Source organism: Leopardus geoffroyi, chromosome B3 (genome assembly GCF_018350155.1).
Source record: "Leopardus geoffroyi isolate Oge1 chromosome B3, O.geoffroyi_Oge1_pat1.0, whole genome shotgun sequence".
Lineage (NCBI taxonomy): Eukaryota > Metazoa > Chordata > Mammalia > Carnivora > Felidae > Leopardus > Leopardus geoffroyi.
The window spans coordinates 121,245,946-121,270,313 of record NC_059337.1 but is presented as its reverse complement, the minus strand read 5'-3'; the positions used below and the strand labels follow the sequence as shown (position 1 = coordinate 121,270,313).

The window sequence follows — 24,368 nt, the reverse complement described above, 5'->3', positions numbered from 1 at the left end:
TGACCTTGGGCAAATTACTTTCTCACGTTCTCATTTTCCCATACAAAGTGGGAATAAAATGACCTACCTTATTAGAAAGGTTAGATGAAAAGGTATATAAAACATAATTTAGCGCCCGACACACAACCGGTGCTCAAGAAATGATAACTACATACAGTTACCTGCATTTGGGCTAGACAGAGATGCTGTGGCCACAGGTTTCCGTTTCCTCTTGATGTCACGTGAACATGGGGGTCCCAAGTGTATGTTTGCCTGTCTGCAGATGTGAGAAAGAAAAAACACTGTTTTCACTTTGTTATTCTTATTGTAAGACATTATGTTTGGCCCAGATAAAATCCCTGACCCATTACAGACATACACTAACAAGACAGGTACCATCCTTGGGGCGCCTGGGTGGCTCAGTCGGTTAAGCGTCCGACTTCGGCTCAGGTCACGATCTCGCGGTCCGTGAGTTCGAGCCCCGCGTCGGGCTCTGGGCTGATGGCTCAGAGCCTGGAGCCTGCTTCAGATTCTGCGTCTCCCTCTCTCTCTGCCCCTCCCCCGTTCATGCTCTGTCTCTCTCTATCCCAAAAATAAATAAACGTTAAAAAAAAATTAAAAAAAAAAAAAAAAAAAAAAAAAAGACAGGTACCATCCTTTGTCATCAACTGTCAAGTACAAGATAATTCAGGATTAACCATAACTCATTTTTTATGCACAATCTATACCCATTCTAAACTTTTTACCTAATTTCAGAATAGCAGACACTCAAGATTAATTTCAATAAATGTGTTTCATTGCATGCTGATTTTTGTACAATTATTTTTCATAAAAACTATAACTGCAATTGTTCTAAACTCACTAATGAAATACCTACTCCCAAGTGGTAATATACTGAAAAGTTTAATGCTGCATGAACACAGATATTTACACAGAATTTTAATAGGGATTTTAACCCTTCTATCACTATAATTCTGGATTTTAAGTGTCTGTATCACAAGTTAGGTAAGTTTGATTTCTTTTTTTTTTTTAAATATTAATTTCTTGCTAATAATATATTCCCTCATCAGAATAGTCAGCTTAACTTAAAAACAAAATAGTGAGTGCTTCACGGCTGGAAAAAAGCAAAAGATTGTATGAAAGACAATGGATTGAACGCTGAAACAGCTGGCCTGCGATTTTAGTTGCCCACTTCCTCCTTCCTCTCAAACTAGACAGACCCTATCCGATGAAGGACCAAGTTGATTCTCACCTTTACACAAAGCTTTCCTTGAACATTCGAGGCCTTACTGACCATGAATCATTATTTAACTGGTATACATATATCTTGTTTCACTAATGAGGCTTAATCTCCTTGAGAACAGGGACCATATTTATACTCCTTTCATAATTTTCCACTGATCTACTAACCTCAGCACAAGGCACTTAGCTGATGGCCATTAAATATCTGTTGACTAGAACTGATACTAATGAATAAAAGTTCTAGAAACCAGTCAATTGTACACTTAAAAGTGGTTCAAACTGCAAATTCTGTTATGTATGTTTTACCACAATTTTTAAAAAATAGCCAGAGTATATAACATATAAAAAGGAATCTAGTAAAATTGTACCAGATGAACTCTTAATTGGTAGTCCCAGCTGGGGATCAAGTATCATGGCTTAATAGTCTTTTTTTTTTTTTTTTTAATGTTTATTTATTTATTTTGAGAGTATGTGCACATGTGCTGGGGAAGGGCAGAGACAGAGAGAGAGAGAGAGAGAGAGAGAGAGAGAGAGAGAGAATATCCCAAGCAAGCCCCACACTGTCAGTGCAGAGACTGATGTAGGGCTCGATCCCATGAACCAGGAGATCATGATCTGAGCAGAAATCAAGAGTCAGACGCTAAACTGACTGAGCCACCCAGGCATCCTTCATGGCTTTATCAGTCTTTTTTTTTTTTTTTTATGAATATAATTTATTGTCAAATTGGCTTATATACTTTATCAGTCTTAAGACTAGAACCTCCGTCAAATCTAAGAGCACCTAGTTAACAAAGTACCAAGACAACTGTTGAATGGACAAATTTTCCTATTCAGAGGGCCCCTAATCTGGCAACTTCCACAGTTTAAAAAGCATGCAAGTATATACGTTCTTTTCTCTAAATGCAAAAGCTTAAGAATCAATTCAATTTATAAACAAAAAAAGGTAAGACTTTAACTGAAATCATAAGATTTTCAGAATGCAAAGAACATTACAACAGGCAGAGATTTATAGTATATAGCCCGTATTTTGGAATATTCCATCTAAGTCACCTTTCATCGATCACTCTCTTCTAACTGGAAAAAGAGCTAACTTTTAAGTATCCCATGAAGAGTTAAAGAGCCCCCAAAGTGAAATGTGAATACAAATGTGTAAAGCAGAGAGAACAATTCATTTTCCATACCTTACCAAAGTCCTGGGAATAAATCAGCATGTTGATTAATAATAAGAAACATAGATGGCAGAATACCAAAGGTAGACTGGCCTTCCATCTACAGAGAAAGGTGGGAATTCCCTTTGAAGTCAAAGCCACAGGCAGAAAAGAGAGTGACCCGACAAAGTTTTGTCTTTTATCAAAATACAGGAATGTACAGAATATGGCTTCCATCTTTTCCACAGATGAGGTACTTGAGTACATGCAGATCCAGACTCAAATTTTCCACTTTGCTCTAATCTAAGCATGCTTCTCCTGAAGTACTTCAGACAGACGAGTCACATAAAGAAAGAGTAACAGTATATATTCATGTTTTCCTCTTTACCTTAAGCTCATTAAAGACTCTCCAAAACTTTTTAGATTAGATGTTAACATCCTTTCTTCAAACTAAGCTATGTTGTTAGATGTCAGGACAGTGGTCACCCTTGAGCTATGGAGTGGAGGGGAGGAGGGATAGTGACTAGACAAAGCACCAGGAGTTTCTGGGGTTCTTTTTGGTAATGTTCCGTGTCTGGATCCGGATACAGGTTATTTCAATGTGACTTCATTATCCTTCATTAAAAAGCTTAGTTTAAAAACCTTTGCAAACAAAATAAAACAAAACCCACAAAACATTATTTCTTTAAGGTCAGTGTTTACAAAGTGCCGAATTTTATGAGACAGATGCAAAATGCAAAGTGTAAGTACTCAAAAGGTTTTTTGTGTTTTTTTTAAGGCTTATTTATTTTGAGAGAGAAAGAGAGTGAGCACGAGTCAGGGAGAGGGGGAGAGGAGGAGAGGAGATCCCAAGCAGGCTCCACGCTGTCAGTGCAGAGCCTGACGCAGGCTCGATCTCATGAACCAAGAGATCATGACCTGAGCAGAGATCAAGAGTTGGACGCTTTAACTGACTGAGCCACCCAGGCACCCCTCAAAAGGGTTTAAAGATATTAATTCTCAGAGTATCAACTTGGGCTGAACTAAGTAAGTACTGCCTTCTATATATACACCGTTCATCATTTTCACAGCTTTGCATGTTTGATATATGTCAGTAAGATGGGTAAGGGCCCATATTATCACTCCTTTATTGACCGAGTCAGTGACATTTATCTCACATTTTCAAGAACTGACACATTTGGGAATAAAAAGATGGAATCACTGATATACCAAAATATTTATACTTTTAATCATTTTAAGCAGAAATATGGTGCTTTTTTAAATGCTTATTTTAGTAAAATAAAAATAATATCACTTACCTATTACTACGCATACAGATTATTATACTGCGCTACATCCTGCAGTGTCCTTAGGGGGCTGCTGTGGCCTCACAGGCTCAGGTGATCCTTACGAGGCCTTGTCCCTCTGGGCCATGGTTCTCTGACCCCCACTCTTTCCTTGCTCAGTGACGGTAAGGGCTTTAGGGTCAACTGGCCCTACATTAAATGCCCCTTACTGCTAAGCCTCCAGCCTGTTACTTGTCTCTGTGGTAAATGATCGACTTCTATCACCCCATTCCCATTCTTAATTATTACCTTGAACATTCTAAATCCTTCAAATTTTGTAAATTCCTCTGTGGTAACTTAGGAAAGAACCTAAGGCTTTCTAAGGGACCCAGGTAATAAAGTTGATGAAGTCAATCACCTTATTTTGTTGTAAAAGTATGTATCGTTACACAGACTATTTCCTTTCTATTCAGGAGGGTTTTTTTTGCTTCTTTTATTGTTCACTGTTTTTACTGAGGTGGTGAAAAGAGGCAGTCTCTTCCCTAAAGGACCTTGTAGCCTGGCCCTATTTCCAGCCACACAGCTTTTCTAGTTACAGAACTAGATAACAGAGAAACTGAGGCAGGGATAAAGAGAAGCCATGTTCATGCCTAAAACACAGTTTAATGCTCCCTCCCTCTTAACACATTTCTCTTAAAGACAATTTCCAGGCTGGAGAGCTATTTCAGAAGTTGAATAACATCACATCTTAGGTCTGAGTACAGAAGGGATATATGTCTCTCCTTACGTCCCTTCCTGGTAAAGGTCTGGGAAAGGAAGAAGGGAGACAGTCAAATTATTATAAAGGACAGTAAGACATTTTCCTTCTCTTTGGTTTTAACTGAACACTAGTAATGGCAGAGTTTACAGCTTTGGAAAATCTATTTTCCCCTTTGAGGGCTCCATCTGCCTGGGAGGAACCTTGGAAGACAAAAAGGGAAGAGGACCCAGGAACCTGGAAACCCAGAGCCTGGGGAAAGCACAGAGGAAGCTGGGTGCTCGGCACAAGAGGATTTAAGAGAGACAGGAAACAGAGCCTGCCATGCTGTCTAGCACATTTCGAACACGAGGGCAGCCCTGTTCAGGAGTGGAGAGCAATCCGCGTTGGGGGCCGGGAGGGCTCCTGCGTTATATTTGGGGACCCAAGCATGGAGGTGTGCAATGAGCAGCCACCGCCTCCTATTGAAGAGGCAGTTCCAATTTTGGAACCGTCCCAAATAATTCCGTATCAGAAACAGTAGACCTAGAGAATCAAGGAAAGGGGAGAAAAAAAATGGACTTCCTCCCATACTCACTTTCATTTAAGAGCATTTAACTCCTTTCTGGCCCCCTTTCTTTTCAACGTGTTGTTTCTTTGTGTTACTCAGTTTCTCTGTCTACTCTCACAAGATAGAAACTGAAAAGAGACAACATATACAATCGAGGTCTCTCAAAGGACAGGGAAAGAGAGCCCCCTCCATTGTAGGTAGACAGGGTGGATGATTTAACTAGATTTTTTTTTAACTCTCTGTCAAGAGCACTACACAGGTGTTTCTTTGTTGCAAATCGTGTACTGTATGTAGGGGAGGGACCTTTCAATTATGCAGGAGGCAAAAAGAATAGGTATCAGTTAAGCTAAAATTTCTACCAGGTTAAAATTTAAACCTTCTTCTCCATTGGAACGGCAATGGTTATCAGAATCACATAAGAAGATTGGCAATGGTTATCAGAATCACATAAGAAGATTTATACAAAATATGCATGTCCCACTATGCTGGGGTGGGAGAAGAATCAGTAATATGCTTAGTCTGAAATTTCTCCTCAGGTAATTCTGATAAGCTTCTATCTGCTGTGAAAATTACTGAGTTAAAAAAAAAAAAATATATATATATATATATATATGCCAAATTCCCAAAGCCAACTAGTCAATAAAAGAGATCTAAAAATTTAACTTAATAACAGAATGATGAAATGAATAGTAATTTAAATAAAACTGCTGTCCCCCAGTATACGAGCAATTAACCTAAAGAAAAGACCAGCTATGCTCGTTCTGTTTCATCTGATCGGGGCCTCCACATTCTTGGGGCGCGATCCTTCCACAGCAAGAGTACTTCCCCTAAAAACATCACATTCAGCAGTATTTGCCAAAAAGAACTGATGGGGGAGGGGGGGTGGTGAGTATGAAAAGAAACACACTCTTTAAAAATCCTTACTTCAGGAAAAGCAACTAAATTCATTTCATAAATGTGAAGGTGAATGCTGAACATTAGCAATTAATTGAAAGAGCATTCTGTATATCCACACATAAACACAACATTTCTATTTTACTTTTTAGTGCAGGTAACTGAAAGATCAGGTGAGCCGTTCAAGCTGCAGTGTTACTTAGGAAACTGGGCAGATCACTATGTCCCTGGGGCAGGAATGTACTTTTAGGGGAAAAAAAATTACTTTGAGAAATACATGCATGTTTAATAGAACCAATGTTGGCAAAAAATAACTGAAGTGGCTGCTTTAGATTTAGAACAAAGATGTTTAGAGTCGCTTCTGAGGAGAGAAAACAGTCTACCTGCCAATGGCAAGTTAATTTAAGAAATAGTTCACCTTCAAAAATCACTCATTTAAAAATCATTGAAAAGTTCACTTTTTAAATATGGGAAATAAAAATAAGATTTATCGTGAAAAGGTATTTATTTGCTGTATTTTTTTCTTAAACACATACAAACAAGTAACATCAAGAAAAAAAAATTATTGATATTTCTAAGGACCAAAGGTCATATATATCATATATTCCAATTATTCTCCTTAATTACTAATCTATTCCCCTCAATTATTTTTAACAAAAATTTATGGAGGCCTACCCTGTGTAAAGCACTCTGCTGAATGTGGAGAGGGTACACACAAGATGACTGAGCCGAGGGCCCGTCCGCCGGGCAATCAGGACACAGTGAGGAAGGCCGATGCGTAAAGAATGAACAGATGCCAGACACTGAGCTGTAATCCAAGAACAAAGTGCTAGGGTAAAAGGAAGGAATAGAGGATCCAATCTAGAGAAATGAAGAAGCCCCTTCCTCACATGTGATTTCATCTTCAGGGTTAACTGACATTGACGAAGCACCCAGTAGGAACCGTCTTCTCAGATTTGCGCACAGGAAAGGGTCCGGGCCTGACACGAGCAGCAGTTAGGGACAGAAAACCACTTCACAATGAGAGGGCACAGAAGAGACTTCTCTAACAGGATGAGATCCCAGCATTTCCACTAGTGTTTTCACTCAAACCTAACCCTTGACAGTTCGTAACTAAGTGCTCACTAGCACCTGAAAATTCCGTGTACTCTCCTTCCCTGGCCTGGGCCAGGGCTGGCATATCCTGGAGTGGTTTCATGCCATCCACAGGAGCAGAAAAGCTGAGCATCGATTGGAAAGTTGGGTCTGTTACAGTGGCCAGAGAGGGAAAATGCTTTTCGTCACTCCACTTAGGCAGTAAGATGCCAGCCGGCTGAGGGTGCTGTCGACAAGACCATCTGGTAAAGGACAAAAGATTCAAGAGTTGTGTACTCTACGACGGGAAGTTCCAGTAGGGCTGGGTAGCTTTCTGGACAATATCACAGCAGAAACATTTCCTCACACCTGGCCACAACTCAGGCACTAAAGAGATGGGCAAGGGCCGCTGTGCGTCACAGCATCCCTAGCAGATAGAGGACTAATAAAAAGGTTCTTTCCCCTAAGCCCTGAGGTAAAACCTGAGGCTGTTTACTGTGGCTCCAAAGGTCAAAATTAACAGCGTGAATTGAGTCTTCTTCTTGCTCTTTGAAACTCCTTGTCAAGTGGCACAGCCAGCTGGGCACACAACTCTGATATGCAGATCGTAACGTTTGTGAAACAGATAAAATGAATTACAATGAGCAGAGCCTATCACATTTCAACTCTCTAATGGGCAGAAAGGTCTCTTTTTTACGCAAACACTGTCCAAATGCCTCCTCTTATAGTCCATTTAAGCCATTTAAGCACCTCAAGAATCTGTACGACATCACATTAGCAAATGACTCTGGAAGCAGACTCAAAGTTTATAAAACTGCAATTATCCTAAAGACAGGGGAGGAGTAGTAACCATGTAACAAAAATAATATTAGCTGCCAGTATGCTAAACAAATATATTATTTCATTTTGATCCTCACTAGCCCCATAAAAATTGATATTTCCATTTTAAAGATGAGGAAATTGAGGGAGAGGGGGGTTAAGTCATTTGCCCAGGTAAAGCTAAGATTCTTACCTGGGACTGCCAGGACTCCCACTAATACGAGATCAGAAACTTAAAAGAAGGATAAATGGGGTGCCTGGGTGGCGCAGTCGGTTAAGCGTCCGACTTCAGCCAGGTCACGATCTCCCGGTCTGTGAGTTCGAGCCCCGCGTCGGGCTCTGGGCTGATGGCTCAGGGTCTGGAGCCTGTTTCCGATTCTGTGTCTCCCTCTCTCTCTGCCCCTCCCCTGTTCATACTCTGTCTCTCTCTGTCCCAAAAATAAATAAACGTTGGGAAAAAAAAAAAAAAAAGAAGGATAAATGGAAGCGGTGATACATCATCAAATCGCCACCCCCAACAGAGGAAAGGTCAGGACAGTTGGAGAAAATGGAGAACTGTCACAAGACACTCAAAAACTACAATGGAGGACTTGTGCATCACACAGACAGATCTAACAACTGATAAGTTCTAGTTATGGTTTTCTACAGCAATAATGGAAGAAAAGCTATCCTTCCTGATCAATAAGTCTCTCATTTTGGGAAAAGCTGCCTCCAGCACTCGCTCCTTATTACCATTCTAGAACCGTGTCCTTGACAGCAATACCGCTGCCTCCACCAGAACACCAATCACACCATCTGCTGTTGGAGCTGCAGCAATCCCTACCACTGATAACAAGTATCACTACTTTAATGCAACATCCCAATACCAGTGACCAAAACAACCAATCCAAGACAGTGGGTTGACAAATTTCTTCCGTGCACCCTGCCGACAAGCTGAACACCTGCCCAGCAAGTCCCCCCCGCCCCCCCCCCCCCCGTTGTGAGTCACAACGTGCTGGGCACCATGCTAGGCCCTGACACCCTGTTCTTCACCTCGGCAGTTCTCCAAGGGAAGACGAGTCCAGCGTCCTACCTCCCCTAAGGAATCATGCACGCAACACCAAATCACAATTACGAAATGGGATTTCCTGTTAAGCAAATTACAAAGCACTAGTCATAAAACCATTTGCAGGTAGGGCAATAATTTGTAACTCAGGCCACGGATTAGGGTCACCTGGGAACTTTAAATAATGCCAGTGCCTGGACCTCACCCCAGATCCGTTAAATCAGCGTCTCTGGGGTGGGGCTCAACATGGACATATTTTTTAAAGCTTCTCAGGTGATTCAAAAGTGCAGTCAGGGTTGAAAACCACCAAATTTAATTATTTCTAGGGTGGTATTTCTGAAAACCTCATAACCCACAGATCTATTAGGTGGTACAAAGACCACAAAGACTCCCTTGCCCAACAACTGTGCCTGCCTGCCATCTGGGCTGTATTAAAATGACACATCAGTAGTGTTCTCTTAAAATCACAGTCCCATTATTTCCTTGTTTATAGCAATGAAATACTAAACAAGAGAGTACCTGAGGTCATGGCCTCCCAGTGGCCCCCAAGCCTCACTCTGAGAACCAGAGCTGAATAGTGCCAGCAGTGAGGGGGTGACTGAGGGGTCCTCACTCTCTCACAGTTGAGTGTGTGGGAGAGTGGAACAGGCAATGTCCAGGCAGGAAGCAGCCTCAGCTCAGTAACCCGACAAGAGGAAACCTTCACAGTTCAGGCATGATTATCAAACTCTTTGTGCTCTTAAAGGAGAGTAATTATAGGCATGTGAAAAAAGGGAAGCACTCCCTGAGGAACTCTTCCTCACATGCTTCCCAAGAGGCACCAGGGCCATTAAAAATTCCATGATGAAGAGGAAAAACAGCCTGGGAACAGCCAGGAGGCAATACAGCAAATTAATACACCAGCCCTCCTCGGGGAAAGCTGTGATAAAACAGGAAACACTTCTCTCTTCGCAAAATAAAATTATACCATTAATGATAACATAGTCACCACACACACACACACACACACAAATCGTTCTAATGATGGGTGTGAAATTCCCAGGGCTGCCCAGACGCTTTGAAAGAAATCTTTTCCTACTACAAATAAAATGGAACAAGAAAAAGATAAAATTTCCATTCGAAACAGTTTTTAATACAGTCATTCACCTGCCTCTTCCCTGCCACCAACACTCTTTTAACATTCCTTCGTAGACTCCAGGCTTTATTAAATGGTGTCCACGCTGTACAAAGCTGACCATCCAGTTCTGGATCCCATCTCATCCTTCAGCCACACTGGAGCTAGATGGCTCCTTCTCAACTGACCCCTTGCTGGGCAGGGAACTCCTCCCCACCCCAACTTCAAGGGAGTGAGAGGATGCCCTGAGGGCTCAGGATTTCATCACCCACATTTTCTAAAAATTGCTTGGAGGTCACTGGTGCTAGCCATTTCCCACAGAGCCATGGTTGCCAAACTTTACGAACTAGGCACCCTCACGAGTAAAAGATTTGCACAAACACTCTTTATGTATGTAACACATATAAACAGAATTATGTGCTGCTGGATTCTTCTATGTACAATTTAAAACAAAAAACCATTTTTTTAAGGATCAGATAGTGAATGTAAGTTTAAAAAATGTCTTCCCCTACCCCAAACAATGCAACTCACTTTACTTCCAGTGTCCTGGGAATGACACCTAGAAGGACAAGGATAAGCTGGCATTGTCCAGACCCTCTCACCTTGTTTTCAGCAATGGTCTAAAGCAATAAGCAATATTTCTCTACAGCAGACTACACCGGAAGCACAGCCCAGACTGCCTTATGTTTCCAAGTCTGGCCACCAGCACCACCAGCAAGAGAACCAAGACAACGATGTGGATAATGAGATACACAAAGAGGCAAAAAACTGACACCCACTCCAGCCAGGATGAGGCTTCAGAGGCAACAGGAGACCTGACTGATAAATGCATGGATACTGATCTCAGCACAGCATGGCACGGGGTCTAGGTAACAGACGTAGAGGGAGGACGGCAAAGAATCCGCTTTCTGCATCAGACACAATATGGTGCTAGTCAGAGTCTTCCCAAAGAGTAGCCACAGCCATGATTCCATTGGTATGAAGACAAAAAGCTGAAGGACTGCTTTTCTATGGACTGAAATCTTGGTCTTTCAAGCTTGAGGATCACCACCTCTAAGAAACCCCCCCTCAGCCTCTTAGAAGCCTCTCTTCTGTGCTTCCTGGCATTCTGGCACACATCTTTACACACTTGGCGTTCCACGCTGTAGCTATCAATCTCCACACCTGACTTTCTCAAGAGAATGTAAGCTCCTGAGGGTGGTGCCTACACAAAGGGCCTGGGGCCCAGGAGGCAGTCAGCAAGTGCTGAAGGAATGGACGACGGACAAACAGCATGCTACTGAAGAGAGGGCCTTATGGAAGTAGTTTATTAATCGTCCCACAATTTTCCACATTTCTAGTAACACCATTTGTGAGGGTCTCTCTTTTCAAAAGACTTTTTCCACTGAAACGCCACTTCTCCAATAGAAGGTCTGGTAGTTGGTGGTAGGTTATGGTGCGGAGTTTATTAGTATAGCCCATAGTGAAGTTCTCATTGCATCCATGAAAGTATAATTTCTTGTGCCTGTACCCTAATCTTATGAACACAGCCAATTAAGAACAAATCAGGAAGAAAAAAGAAAAACAAACAAACAAACCAACAACACATCAGAACCTTGGAAAGGAATTCTTTGTGCCACTAGAAATAATAAAAGTTCTACGGTTCAGCCAATTAGCTCCTCTTTTGTGCACAATAACCCTGCTAGGGGATGCTACCATTAAAACCATATTTATTTCCCATGTCACCTAACTCAAGAGAATTTATACTGAGAGGCGTAGGATTCATTCTGACAAACATACCAAATGTCTAGTAAGTGCCAGACACTGTGTTAGGTGCTGAGGATATTATCAGGGAACAAGATAAAACAAGGTCCCTACACTTTGAAGCTTATATCGTAGTGAAAGAGACAGGAGGAAAAGTTGGGGGGGGGGGTGGTGGAACCCAACAAGCAAATCATTATAGACCGTGATAAAGCTTTAGCAGAAAGAAATCGATGAGTGGAGAGTGATGGAGGTGGCCCCTTTACATAGGATGGTCTGAGAGGTCCTCCCAGAGTTGGGATGAGAAGTAGTCAACCGTGAGAAGAGGCTTAACACGGCAGTCTAGGCAAAGGGAACAAGTGTGAGGCTTCAGAGGCAGAAAAGGGTTGCTATTTGTGACGAACAAAATGGAGCTGAGCTCTCTAGCACAGCTGGACCTCTCCCCCAGGGAGGAGAAAGGAGTATATGAAAGGAAGCTGGATATGCAGGCAGAAGTCAAATTACGCAGAGTTTTGCAGGTCATGGCAAGGACCGGTAATAACATTCTCTGAAGATGGGGTTTTTAGCACAAGAAATATGAAATACAAGTCAGAAGACTTAGGTCACAGTTGAGACATAAATCGTATACTAGCTGTGAGATCACAGGAAAGGTACTTCAATACTGTGCCTCAGTTTCTGCATCTGTAAAATATCTACTGACCTCTAAAGGTTGTTGTAAAGATCAAATTGGATACTATACACAAACATAGTTTATAATTTGAAAAGTATTATAAAAAAGGAAATGGTATTGTCTGGAAGAAAATCGTCGCTAGAAGACTATTACCTGGCAGAGCAGTGCGCTGGTGAACATCTTCGGTGAGAAGCATCAGCCAGAACATCCAAGGAGTAGAGAGGGGAGAGGGGATTAAACTGCAGGGATAAATGAGATTATTTTAGCAAAGCTTACATGAAAAAGATCTGATTCTAAAAGGTGACTTTCTGTTTGATCACTTTGCCCCTTTGACGGTTCGACTCTCTTGCCATATAACAGACACCACTCAATAAAGTTTTAACCACAAATCTAGCATATCTGATCCCACATACCCCAAAAAAGGCTACTCCTTGGTAAATAACAATTTTTCAAAAACCTCTAATACCTGGTAATTACTTAAATGGCAGAAGATAGCGCTTTCTATATGACATAACAGGAACTTGTCTATTGATTATTGGCCCTTGTTCCCAAGAAAACTAGCATGAAACTACCTTTTTCTTTCTTTATCCTGGCCAATGTTTCCAGTAAATAACTGGTTAGCACATACCAGCTGCAGTGTAGTAGAAACAGAACTTGATTAAGAATTAGAATACCTAACACTTAATTTCAGTCTATCACTGAGTTTTCATACATTAAAAATTACATAATCTCTTTTGAGTTTTACTGTCCTCACTTGTACGAGGGGGTGCACTGCTGTCTTACCCATTTTACAGGATTACCGGGGGCATAAATGAAATATTGCTTTCAGTCGGTAATTCCAGTTTCTCTTCTATAAAACTTCTAATCATCTCAAAAGGTGGTTGTGAGGGTCAAACTTGGATGTAATATACAAAAAAAGTACCTTACTTTCCATTTTCTAGCTTTATTTGGACTTTCCCTAGAATAAATAATGCCCCCCACCCCCAAATTTCAAAACTAAATATATCTTAAGACCAGAAGAACTCTGAATGGTAATTTCAAAAGAACTTAGAAAGAAGCAGGACTTTGGGCAAATCACTTAAATCTTATTTGTAAATAACAGATCTGGACTGGGTGATCAACACAGGTCCTCTTCTGCCTTTAGATCCTCCCCTGCAAACAGTGCTCGGGCTCAGGATCTCCCAAGCTGCAGTCTCTCACCGCCTTAATGACTTCTTTCTCTGCCCACAACCTGCACTGTTATTTACTTAGTATTTTCTTCATACCAATTATTTTTACTCAGCCTGCCCTTACTATGTTTCTAAGGAACAAGTTTGATATGATGATGACATTTTTTCCAATTACAAATGATAACTTAAAATAATTGTATGTCCACACACCATCTAAAAGCATCTCATGAATACACACCAGTTAGGTCTACCCCTGCTCTGGTTCATTTTGAAAGAGTGTCCTCAAGAGGAAGGTTTCAAGTCTAAACTGCACAGCAATTTAATAAGTCCTAAGTGGTCAAAACACAAAACAAAAAACACTGAGCAACAGTAAGCCTGAGATTTTTACCTACCAGTCTTTATCTACTTTATAACTAATCAAGATAAAGCAACCTCTCTTCCCCCCAAAAATCAAAAGCTTCAAACGTGAAAGGAATGCATCGATAGTCACTGTCAGTAATTTTTAAATTATGACCCTTACAAAGGCCTAGATTTGCCGAGGGCCCTCCGCAGGGGTAGCTGGGGAAAAGACTAAGCGACTACAAGGGCATGGCTCTAAGGCCTTGACCCCACTACTTCACTCACAGCAGCTCTACCTTCTTCTGTCTCCTATGTTCAGGCTTCACCATTGTACTTCTCAGCGTAGGATGCTGGTGCTGAACTAAACCATACGCAAATGAGGTTCATTCTGATTTCTTACTGCAAAGTTCAAAACTAAGATGAAAACAGGATTCCTATGAAATATACATTATAAGTAATAAACTGAAAAGCACAGTTGAGCCTAAAAAGGGGAATTAGCTATAGTTCTTATCAGTGAATATCAGAAAATTTTAGAAAACAGTCCTTTAGAAGAAATCAGAATAACGCAGGGAACGGGAACCTTACCTCATGCGCACAAGCAGAAATGTGAGGAAAATCAGAAGCCAATGCTTTATTCTTTCTAAAGAAAAGGAAATCAAATGATAAACTAAAGATGACAAAGAAAAGCAATCTTACCTGGTTTCGTTCTCTTTTCCCAGCTGACGGTAACCAGAAACTAAAGAGAGGGAGAGAACAACAGGAAAGAAAATAAAAGAAGTGGTTGGAAATTATAGAGGAGGAGAAGAAAAAAGGACTCTGGCATAACAAAGTGAAGACACAGAAAGAACTGGGGAAAAGAAGGAACTGTAGAAAAGAAAAGACATGGTAGACGTGCACAAACTTCTTGTGAAAAATAACTCTTCAAAGGAAAAAGTCTTGTAATGAAATGTGAAATCCTGGACCCTCTAAAAACAAACTCAAGATTATGGTGTGACACCATAATCTCAGCTGTGTGGTGACAAGAGGATCCCCAAATTCAACAAGAACGCAAACCATACCCATATCTTGCCTATTTTGTTAATTACGAATTCGACCAGGCTAATGAGTGTAGGATCATAACTAGACACTGACTTTCAAGTGTGTAGGAGACAAACAGCCAATCACGTTAGGGGACAAGGTTGTCATAAGAAAGGGAGGAATCATTTTCCTATAGCTGCACACAGGCTTTCCAGCTGCACTTACCACAGCAGTTAAGACAAAAGAGATTTCTATTTCTCTAGATAGAGGTCTAAACATGGGAAAAGCATAGGAGAGTATACAGGCAATCACCCATTTTGAACAAAAGAATTTTAAGAGACAGAAAAATGAGCTTAAAATGTAACATCTTGGAGGGGTGCTTGGGTGGTTCAGTTAGTTGAGCGTCTGACTCTTGGTTTTGGCTCAAGTCATGATCTCACGGTTCATGAGTTTGAGCTCCTCATCAGGCTCTATGCTGATAGTGCAGAGTCTGGGATTCTCGGTCTCCCTCTCTCTCTGCCCCTCCCCTGCTTCCTCTCTCTCTCCCCCTCTCAAAACTAAATAAATAAACATTTAAAAAATAGATCAAAAAAAATAATAACATCCTGGAAAGAAAGAAGTAAAACTATCACCGTTTGCAGATGACATGACACCATACACAGAAAACCCTAAGGACTCCACCAAAAAACTGTTAGAACTAATAAATGAATCCAAAGAAGCTGCAGGATACAAAATCAATATGCAGAAATCTGTTGTGTTTCTCTACACTAATAATGAACTATCAGAAAGAGAAATGAGAAAACAGTCTCATTTACAATTACATCAGAAAGAATAAAATACCCAGGACTAAATTTAATCAAGGAGGTGAAAGCCCTGTACACTGAAAACTCTAAGACACTGAGGAAAGAAACTGAAGACAACTAAATGGAAAGATACTCTGTGCTCATGGACTGGAAGGATTAACATTTTAAAATGTCCATACTACCTAAAGCAACATACAGATTCAAATTCCAATGGCATACTTCATTGAACTAGAACAAATAATTCTAAAGTTTGTATGGAACCACAAAAGACCCCGAATACCCACAGCAATCTTAAGAAAAAAGAACGAAACTGGAGGCATCACACTTCTTCATTTCAAACTATACTACAAAGCTATAATGACCAAAATAGTATGGTATGGGCATAAAAACAGACAAATAGACTAATGGAACAGAATAAACAGCCCTGAAATAAACTCACATATAGATAGTCAATTCATTTATGACAAAGGAGGCAAGAATATATAGTGGGGAAAAGACAGTCTCCTCAATAAACGATGTTGGGAAAACCGGCCACGACATACAAAGGAAGAAAACTAGACCGCTATCTTACACAATACACAAAAATTAATTTAACATGGATTAAGAATTTAATGTAGGACTTGAAAGCATAAAATTCCTACAAGTAAACATAGGTGGTAAGCTCCTTGACATGAGTCTCTTCTGATTATTATTTTTTTATTTTTTGGATCTGAGTCCAAAGGCAAGGAAAACAAAAATAAAAATAAACAAATGTGACATCAAACTAAAAAGCTTTTGTGCAGCAAAGGAAACCATCAATAAAACCAAAAGACAACCTACTGAATGGGAAAAGATACTGAAAACCATATATCCAATAACGAATATCCAAAATATATAAAGAACTCATATAACTCAACAACAAAAAAACCCCAAACAATCCCATTAAAAAATGGGCAGAGGAGAGTGTCCACCTCTTGGTTTTGGCTCAGGTCATGGTCTCACGGTTCACGGGATTAAGCTCCACATTGGGCTCTGGACTGACAGCATGAAGCCTGCTTGGGATACTCTCTTTCTCTCTCTCCCTCTCTCTCTCTCTGCCCCCCCCCCCCACTCATGCATGCCCTCTTTTTCTCAAAATAAATAAAATTAAATAAAAAATAAAAATAAATAATAAGAAAAAAAAAAACGGGCAGAGGATGTGAACAGACATTTCTCCAAAGACATACAGGCCAACAGGCACATGAAAAGATGCTCAATATCACTCATTATCAAAGAAATGAAAATCAAGACCACAATGAGGTATCACCTCACCTGTCAGAATGGCTATTATCAACAAAACAAATAACAAGTGCTGGAAAGGATGTAGAAAAAAGGGAATCCTTGTACACTGTTTGTGGGAAGTCAACTGGCACAGACACTGTGGAAAACAGTATGGAGATTCCTCAAAAAACTAAAAATAGAACTACCATATGATCCAGCTATTCCACTTCTGGGTATTTATCCAAAGAATATGAGAACACTAACTCGAAAAGATATATACACCTCTATGTTCACTGCAGCATTATTTACAACAGCCAAGGTATGGAAACAACCTAAGTGTTCATCAATGGATGAACAGATAAAGAACATGTGGTGTATACATACATACACACATACACAATGGAGTACTACTCAGCCATAAAACGGAAGGAAATCTTGCCATTTGTGACAACATGGACGAACACTGAGGGATTAGGTTAAATGAGTAAATCAGAGAAAGACAAACACTGTATGATATCACTTTTATGTGGAATCTAAAGACAAAATGAATGAATAAAACGAAACAAAACAAATTCATAGATATAGGGAATGGATTAGTAGTTACCAAGGGGAAGGGGGTTGAGGGGTGGGTGAAAGGTCTCTATTTTATGCCGATGAATGGTACCTAGATTTATGGTGATGATCACTTTGTAGCAGATACAAATACTGAATTATGATGGTGTACACCTGAAACTTATGTAATGCTATATACCAACTTTACCTCAATGTAAATTAATTCATTCATTAATTAAAAAAAACAACATCCTAACTGGAGGCTACTTTTATAATGCAGCACCTGTACATACAAACAGCAAAGAAAGAAAAACTAGTCTCGGAAGGAAAAAAATCACTCTCGTGGGTTTGGGGTGTTAGCCACGTTAACCGTGGTAAAGCACAAATCTTTAAGATCTTCTCGTTCAGCTTTAAAGCCCAATTTCTAGGTTCCTCCATAAAACTTCCCTCTACCTCCTCCAAGGAAGAGGCTGGGATAATAAGTAAATATATAAGCAGCACTTACTCTTTCTGCCGAGGGTCACTAATAATGTGGCCTATCCTCTCAGTTCCCAAAGTACTTATGCTGGTCTCCTGAAAAGGCAAGGAAGACAAGAGTGTCATCTAACCATAGAAATAAAGTATGATCTGTCATCAGGCTCACACTTTCCCACAACTGTGCCAGCAACCTCAAAGGCACATGTCAAATGTCAATCTTAAAATCTAACAGCAAGTTTATTTCTTTTTATGGGAATCTATCTTAAAAAGTGTTACATGTGATCCTAGCCTTATTTTTCCCAGTGTTCCAAAAAAGTCATTATAAACCTTGTTTACTATATGTTTTAATACAGCAAGTTATTAAAGTATATGGAAATAGAACACTTAAAAAAAAAAAAGTCCAACAGCAGCCAATTTTTAATAGGCTAGCACACCAAGCTTCTAGGCAAGTATGATTACAGCCCCAATAGGCTTCATAATGGGAAATCTACCCAGGCCTCACTGGTAACACCTACAATCTGGTGACTAATGCATACATGTTAAAGGAATTTTAGAACTTACAAAAATTGCTACCCTACCTTTTGTCTGTTAAGCATCATCTCTTAAAGTAAAATAGTTTGTATACATTGGTTCTTAAATTTAGGTTTCTCAAGACTGTAATATGAAAGCTTACCCGTAACACCAAAAGCAATTCAGAAACTAATCATCTCCAAAAAATTGGAAAATGGCAGAAGGCACTCACCCTTCATTTAACTTGAGTATATTTACAATGAATGTCACCACAGTACCTGGGGAAGGGTACCAATGATACACAAATAAGAGGTACCCACATATGAGTAAGTGTGAAGATGAGAACGCATAAGTCACGGGCATGACTGTCAAGAATGTGAAGCCTGTTATTCAAACACATCTGTTTCTGGGAAAACATTATGATCGCTTTTCATTTATGTGGATGGCTAGTTCATTTGTGTGGACTAGCCTAAAATATTAGGGTACGCATTTTAGCAGAACTGACTCTAGAAAAATTAATTTGAGGTCAGATTCTGGGTGGGAGTGGAGCTAAATGAAAAGGTTTCACATAGTGTATTCTTCACATTTTTCCTCCCTTAGGCACGTGCCTCCTGGTCACAGACACAGCCATAGTAGTGGGGCCAACAGAAAAGATGGGTGAAAAATGAGCTATTTGTTACTGCAGAAAAATTATTAACTTAAAGTGCCGTAATGTTTAAATTTACAGTTTATTACTGTGTAAATTACAAGCAGTACTTTGCGTAATTAGCAGCTCGCTGGCAGGGAGCGGTGAATGAAACTCATTATTTATGATTATAATTTAGAAAAAGAGAAGAGAGGTGGGGGAGGGGGAGGGAGGGCAGAACAGTGACCTCTGCTAGAAATGACAAATATCCCTTTAAGGTGATGAAGATGAATGAAACAAGTAAATATTATCCTATTCATCTGAAATTCTTGGAGGCACGTCCAACAGGCCCTAGAGTTTCCTTCCAGGCAAACTAAAGGGAGCCTTCAAGACGAAATGATTTACTTCCACAAAAGAGGAAGGCTCTTATTTTACAGGAGATGAAACAAAATAAGGCAGACAGTAAGGAGAACATTACCCTTCCAGCCTAACTAATAAAAAGTAAAACCATCTCTCTGTTCCCTACTCCCAACCTCCTGCCTCCCTCTACCTCATGTACTCCTACCCTGTTAGCTGGCCCATTAAGTAAGAATAAGCTCCCAGGATAGCAAAAGCAGCGTTTTATTTTCTGTAAAATAAATGAGCCAAAAGAAGAAGGTATAATTCTTCCAATAATCAAATGTCTTTCTAATGAGAGATCTGAAATTAAATTTAAAGATAAAAAATCTGAGTTCATCTGGAAATAAATAGCTTCATTCCTTTTACATAGCTAAAATCTCAGAAAACAACTCCGTATTTCCACTACAAAACAGTAGCTCCCTAAGGGTAGCCAGGCTATGGCTGTGATCACTATATACCTGGCCTGGCACAGAGCCTGACACATAGTAGGCATTCTAATTGCATATGCAGTGAATGCAGTAAAGCTCTGAAATGCCTCTCACTTGCTCGCTCTTAGCCCACCACCATCTTCTCTAACAGGGTATGAGCCCCAGTCTTAACCTACTTTCAATCTCAAAGCTAGAGTAAAAAATGAATTTAAAAAAATTTTTAAATTTGAATTTAAAAAGATAAAACAAAAGTACAGCTGGGTTCAATTCTCTATTCTGCCACTTCTGTCTAGGTAGTATCAGGTAGAAGGCAATACCTTCTCGGTGCCCAGTGCCCAGTATAGTCCCTGGCAAGGGCAGAACTGAATAAAGGTAGATATCCCTTCCTTGTGGCCAAGGAGCTTTTAAAAATTGAGAACAGGTTTTCTTTCAGGTTTTTTTTTAATGAATTCTAGAACAAAACACCAAAGTTAGGATAGAAGAAGCATTCATGAATTCAGTAGGAGTTATAAAGAAGCCAAGAGTATTTTAACTTCCATAATATAATAATATAAGATTAATCAAAAGAGGAGAAGAGACAAGATCAGGCCTATAGGTTTACAGATAAACAAACTGTCATGACAGTGTTTGCTCTGTCAAATTTCTGTATGAATTAAGCTTCATCTCTTATGTGTGTATCCATTCACATCCTACATAAGGTTCTCTCTCGTGAACTTGCAAAAGATTCCAGTTGGTTTAATTTACTCCAGGGAGTACCGCAGCACCTCTGATTAGCAACAGGGTACACAAATCCTGTAGGGAATACTATCCTCCCAGTGAGCCCAGTAGACAGTGAGAGCTATCACCTTCCCAACAAGCCTTCTTCGGCCCTTTCTGAGGCATCGAGCTGCAGCTCCAGGCAGACGATTCAAGCGAGCATGATATCCTAAAAAACAGAAGAAAGCCCTCAGAAACCAAATGCAGAAGATTCATTAGCAATGATGTGCTTCTAGCACACTACAGGCCTTCCTCCCAGGATCTTACTAGACTGACCCTAAAGCTCGTATCACTAGGCTATCCTCCAAGGATTTATTATTCCCATGTGTTTGTGGTATGATCTTAGGCGTGTCATTTACCTCTGACTTGGGCATCCTCACCTGTAAAGGAGGGATAATCACTGGCTCAATCCTGTCTCACAGAGCTCATTTGAAGACTCCATGAAACAGCACACGGAAGGTACTTTATAAACCAAAAACACTACACAAATAGAAGACATTATCAATAATTTCTAATTATAAATTAAATGCCAGTTATTATCTCAAAAACACTTTATGCCATAAAATAACAGTAAAAATAGCCTGTATAGTAAAATCTCATTTTTCTAATTACTGCATGCGTTCCACACCCAAAACACACAACTGGAAGAGTCCACACCAAAATGTTATCTTGACACTGTCTCTGGGTATGGAATTACAGGCCATCTTAAGTTGTTCTCCCTATTCCTCTTTGTGTGTATTTTAAGTGGTCCATAAAGAACTTTCAGAAATGGTCACTGAAATGTTTGATGGAAGTTGTTAAGGTAGCCAAATGTGTGCCTAAGCCCGGCAGTAATCTTTACCAAGAGCCCACTATTTTGAGAAGGACTTTCAATCACCCAAATTCATCTTAACAAATTGCTATAGGAGTTTATAGCTCTGAGCATAATTCTAATCACCAACAGATGCCCAACTATTACCTGATAACGGATTCCTGGGAATCTTAGAATCATAAATTTATAGAACTAAAAGAAACCTCTGAAACAGTCTGTTCAATATCACAGTGTTTTAAGTAATGACCCTGAAGTCCCAAAGAAATGAAGTGATTCTGTCATAGTAACCGAGCTAGGAAGACAGTACCAGACAGTATTATCACCACAGTTCCTTCTCCCTTCCCTGGGCTCTTCCCACTCTACCTTGCTGCATCAGAAGTAAAGGAAAAGCAAAGAGAAAGGATGTATTTGTGTGAAAGCCCACAATAATAAAATAATTTAAGGAAATATTTTTAAATCATCCAATTAAAAAATGTCATTATACCTTGTCTGTGAATGTTCTTACTGAAATCTGTTCTCTTCCAAGATCCAATACTTCAGGCTCCCACTGAGCACTCCATAGCTCATCGGTTTCACAGCAGGTAAGCAGCAGTGACACGCTGCTAGGCTTCCTAAATCTGGCACAAATGGCAATAGCAAGCTGAAGGAATGCCCTGCTAATAGATATCCCAAGAGTCTCCACGGGTTGGATTTACGTATGAATGGAGAACCTCAAGTTTTAAGACTCACCCTTGAATCTTCTAGAAAAATCCCTGGACTAGCTCCAAAACTCAGATAGTTAATACATGCTTAGAGGCATGAATATGCTTGCCATGGGATGATTCTCCCCAAAGAGAACCATAAAAGTGTGAAGTATAGTTTGGTCTCCTCAGAACTTACCTCTTTGAGCTGGTCGAGAAGGTAACAGGAATGTGGAATCGGAAAGTTTATCCAGTCCAGAATCCATTCTTTCTACTTCAGAGCAACGATCAGGAGTCCACTTGGGCAGAAGATTAGGGACAGTGAATCCTGGGACACATTCTCCCTCATAGAACCAATCGCTTTGCTCATCATCCCCTAAAGTAAACATATCATAAGTTGGAATTGTAACATGCTCTATGGAAAACCAAATGCAAGGATGATTTCTCAGAACTATAGGTTTGATGATACCTTTTAAATAATGTCAAAGTACAAAAAAACTGTTTTGAACCTTCTTCTTGATCCATATTATGATGGAAACTAGAGTACCAAACTAGTTTCACGTAAATGAAATACTGTGTTACACTGGACAACTTCTGATAGTAAAAAACTAATAAAGCTACCATTTACTAAACCCTTACCACCCTATGAGGGTCCATGCTAAAAATCTGCAAGCATGTTATCTCTTCTAAACCCTACACGAATTCCAACTTATAAGGCAACTAAAGCGAGAGAAGGCAAAGTCAAGTTAGTAAATGATGAAGCCAAGATCTGAACCCAAAGCGTGACTAACTCCAAAGCCTTTAACACAAAAATAAATTGCCTCCTATGTACCATTCTGTGGTGTAAATGAACTTGGGAGTTCAAAGCCCACAAATGTTTCTTAATTCAAAACTAGCTACTCCTGAGGTATTACATTTGCATTTCTCATAGTAGGTTAACAAAAAATGTATACCCATACCTCATTTATTCCTTGGTACCCTGACATTAATGGGACAGAAAATCATCTTGACACTAGCAATCCAAGTAACCAGGAAAAAACTAACCACAGAGACAAGCAATATAACCTCCCGAGATCTGTCAAGAAGTTATACCATTCAACCAAGGCCAAACTCGTCATTAGTGACAAAGTCAAGACTAGACCCATATAGCCAGACTCTTGGTTCAAACCTCTTTCTACTGGCTACAATGACAGCATCTCAGTTTGCAAGAGACCTTGTTCCCACCCACAAAGAGTAGTAAGACTCATAACTTCATGTCTGCCATCCCATACTCCTTTCAAAATACCAAGGATGAAGGGATTCATGACAAGAACATCTAAAGTGTTCATAATGCCTTCATTCTCTAATGTGTGCCAGATCCCAGGGAAATTCCTCAGGCCATGTTAAGCACATGAAGTATCAGATTCACGGGCCACTTACATCCATGGTAATGATAACTCTTAACTCATTGTGGAGATCTCTAAAAGGGAAAATGAAAATGCTCATAAAGAAGTTACTCAAAGTGTTCCCTTATAAAAACATACCATCAATGGCTGTTTCTCCAGAACAGTGGCCCTCAACCTTCAACGTACATCAGAACTACCAAAAATGGTTGTTAGAACACAGACTGCTGGGTCCTATCCCCAAAGTTTCTGATTCTGGTCCAAGCAGGATCAAAAATTTGCATTTCTAACAAGTTCCCTAGTGATGCTGCGCTGACTTCAGGACATTTTGAGAACTACTGCTCTAAAAGCATCTTACTAAACCAGGTGCATAGATGGATTAAAGATAGGCATTAGAATTGACAATGATTAGTTTCTCTGCATGTCAATATATTAATTCCTTTCTTATTCATAGACACTCCTTAAGCCATTTATTAAAACAGTATATTTAGCTAAGATAATATTTTCTGATGACAAATGGCATCCTATAATGGCATTTTTTTTTTGATACTCAAGCATTCACTCAAGATTTTTGACAATACAAAAAGGGCTTCACTGAACCAAAGGAAACCTTGTGAAATCATTTAGACCAGTAGTCCCCTACCCTGGGCTCCTGTGGATGCATGATGCAGCAGCTCCACAGAAGAGTACTGCCGGAGAATAAGGAAGAGGCTGATGGGTCAGGTTCCAGAATTCCTGCTCCTCTAGAATCACGCTTTAACCAAAACAGGTTATCTGTTTCATAATCTGAGGTTCTATGTATAATCCTGTTTGAGGGAGAAAGCGGAGAATTTTCCCCTTTTCTGAGTTTCACAATAACCATTTATTAAGAGCTTACTATATGC

At 40.0% G+C, this 24,368-nt stretch overlaps 1 protein-coding gene across 7 annotated transcripts in view; it reads right to left on the bottom strand.

Annotated features, from left to right (window-relative positions):
• Window positions 1-24,368, bottom strand: part of GPATCH2L (G-patch domain containing 2 like) — a 77,044-nt gene that overhangs the window by 30,856 nt on the left and 21,820 nt on the right. For 4 of the 7 annotated variants that reach the window (XM_045451599.1, XM_045451601.1, XM_045451597.1 and 1 more), the window contains 6 exons: window positions 22,302-22,478; window positions 20,701-20,780; window positions 17,922-17,989; window positions 14,391-14,445; window positions 12,451-12,536; window positions 162-256 (listed from right to left, as the gene is read on the bottom strand). In XM_045451599.1, the coding sequence (XP_045307555.1) occupies window positions 162-256; window positions 12,451-12,536; window positions 14,391-14,445; window positions 17,922-17,989; window positions 20,701-20,780; window positions 22,302-22,478 (561 nt within the window). Of the gene's footprint in view, window positions 1-161; window positions 257-12,450; window positions 12,537-14,390; window positions 14,446-14,501; window positions 14,542-17,921; window positions 17,990-20,700; window positions 20,781-22,301; window positions 22,479-24,368 lie in introns of all 7 variants that reach the window. The other 3 variants (XM_045451602.1, XM_045451598.1, XM_045451596.1) reach the window with 2 other exon arrangements.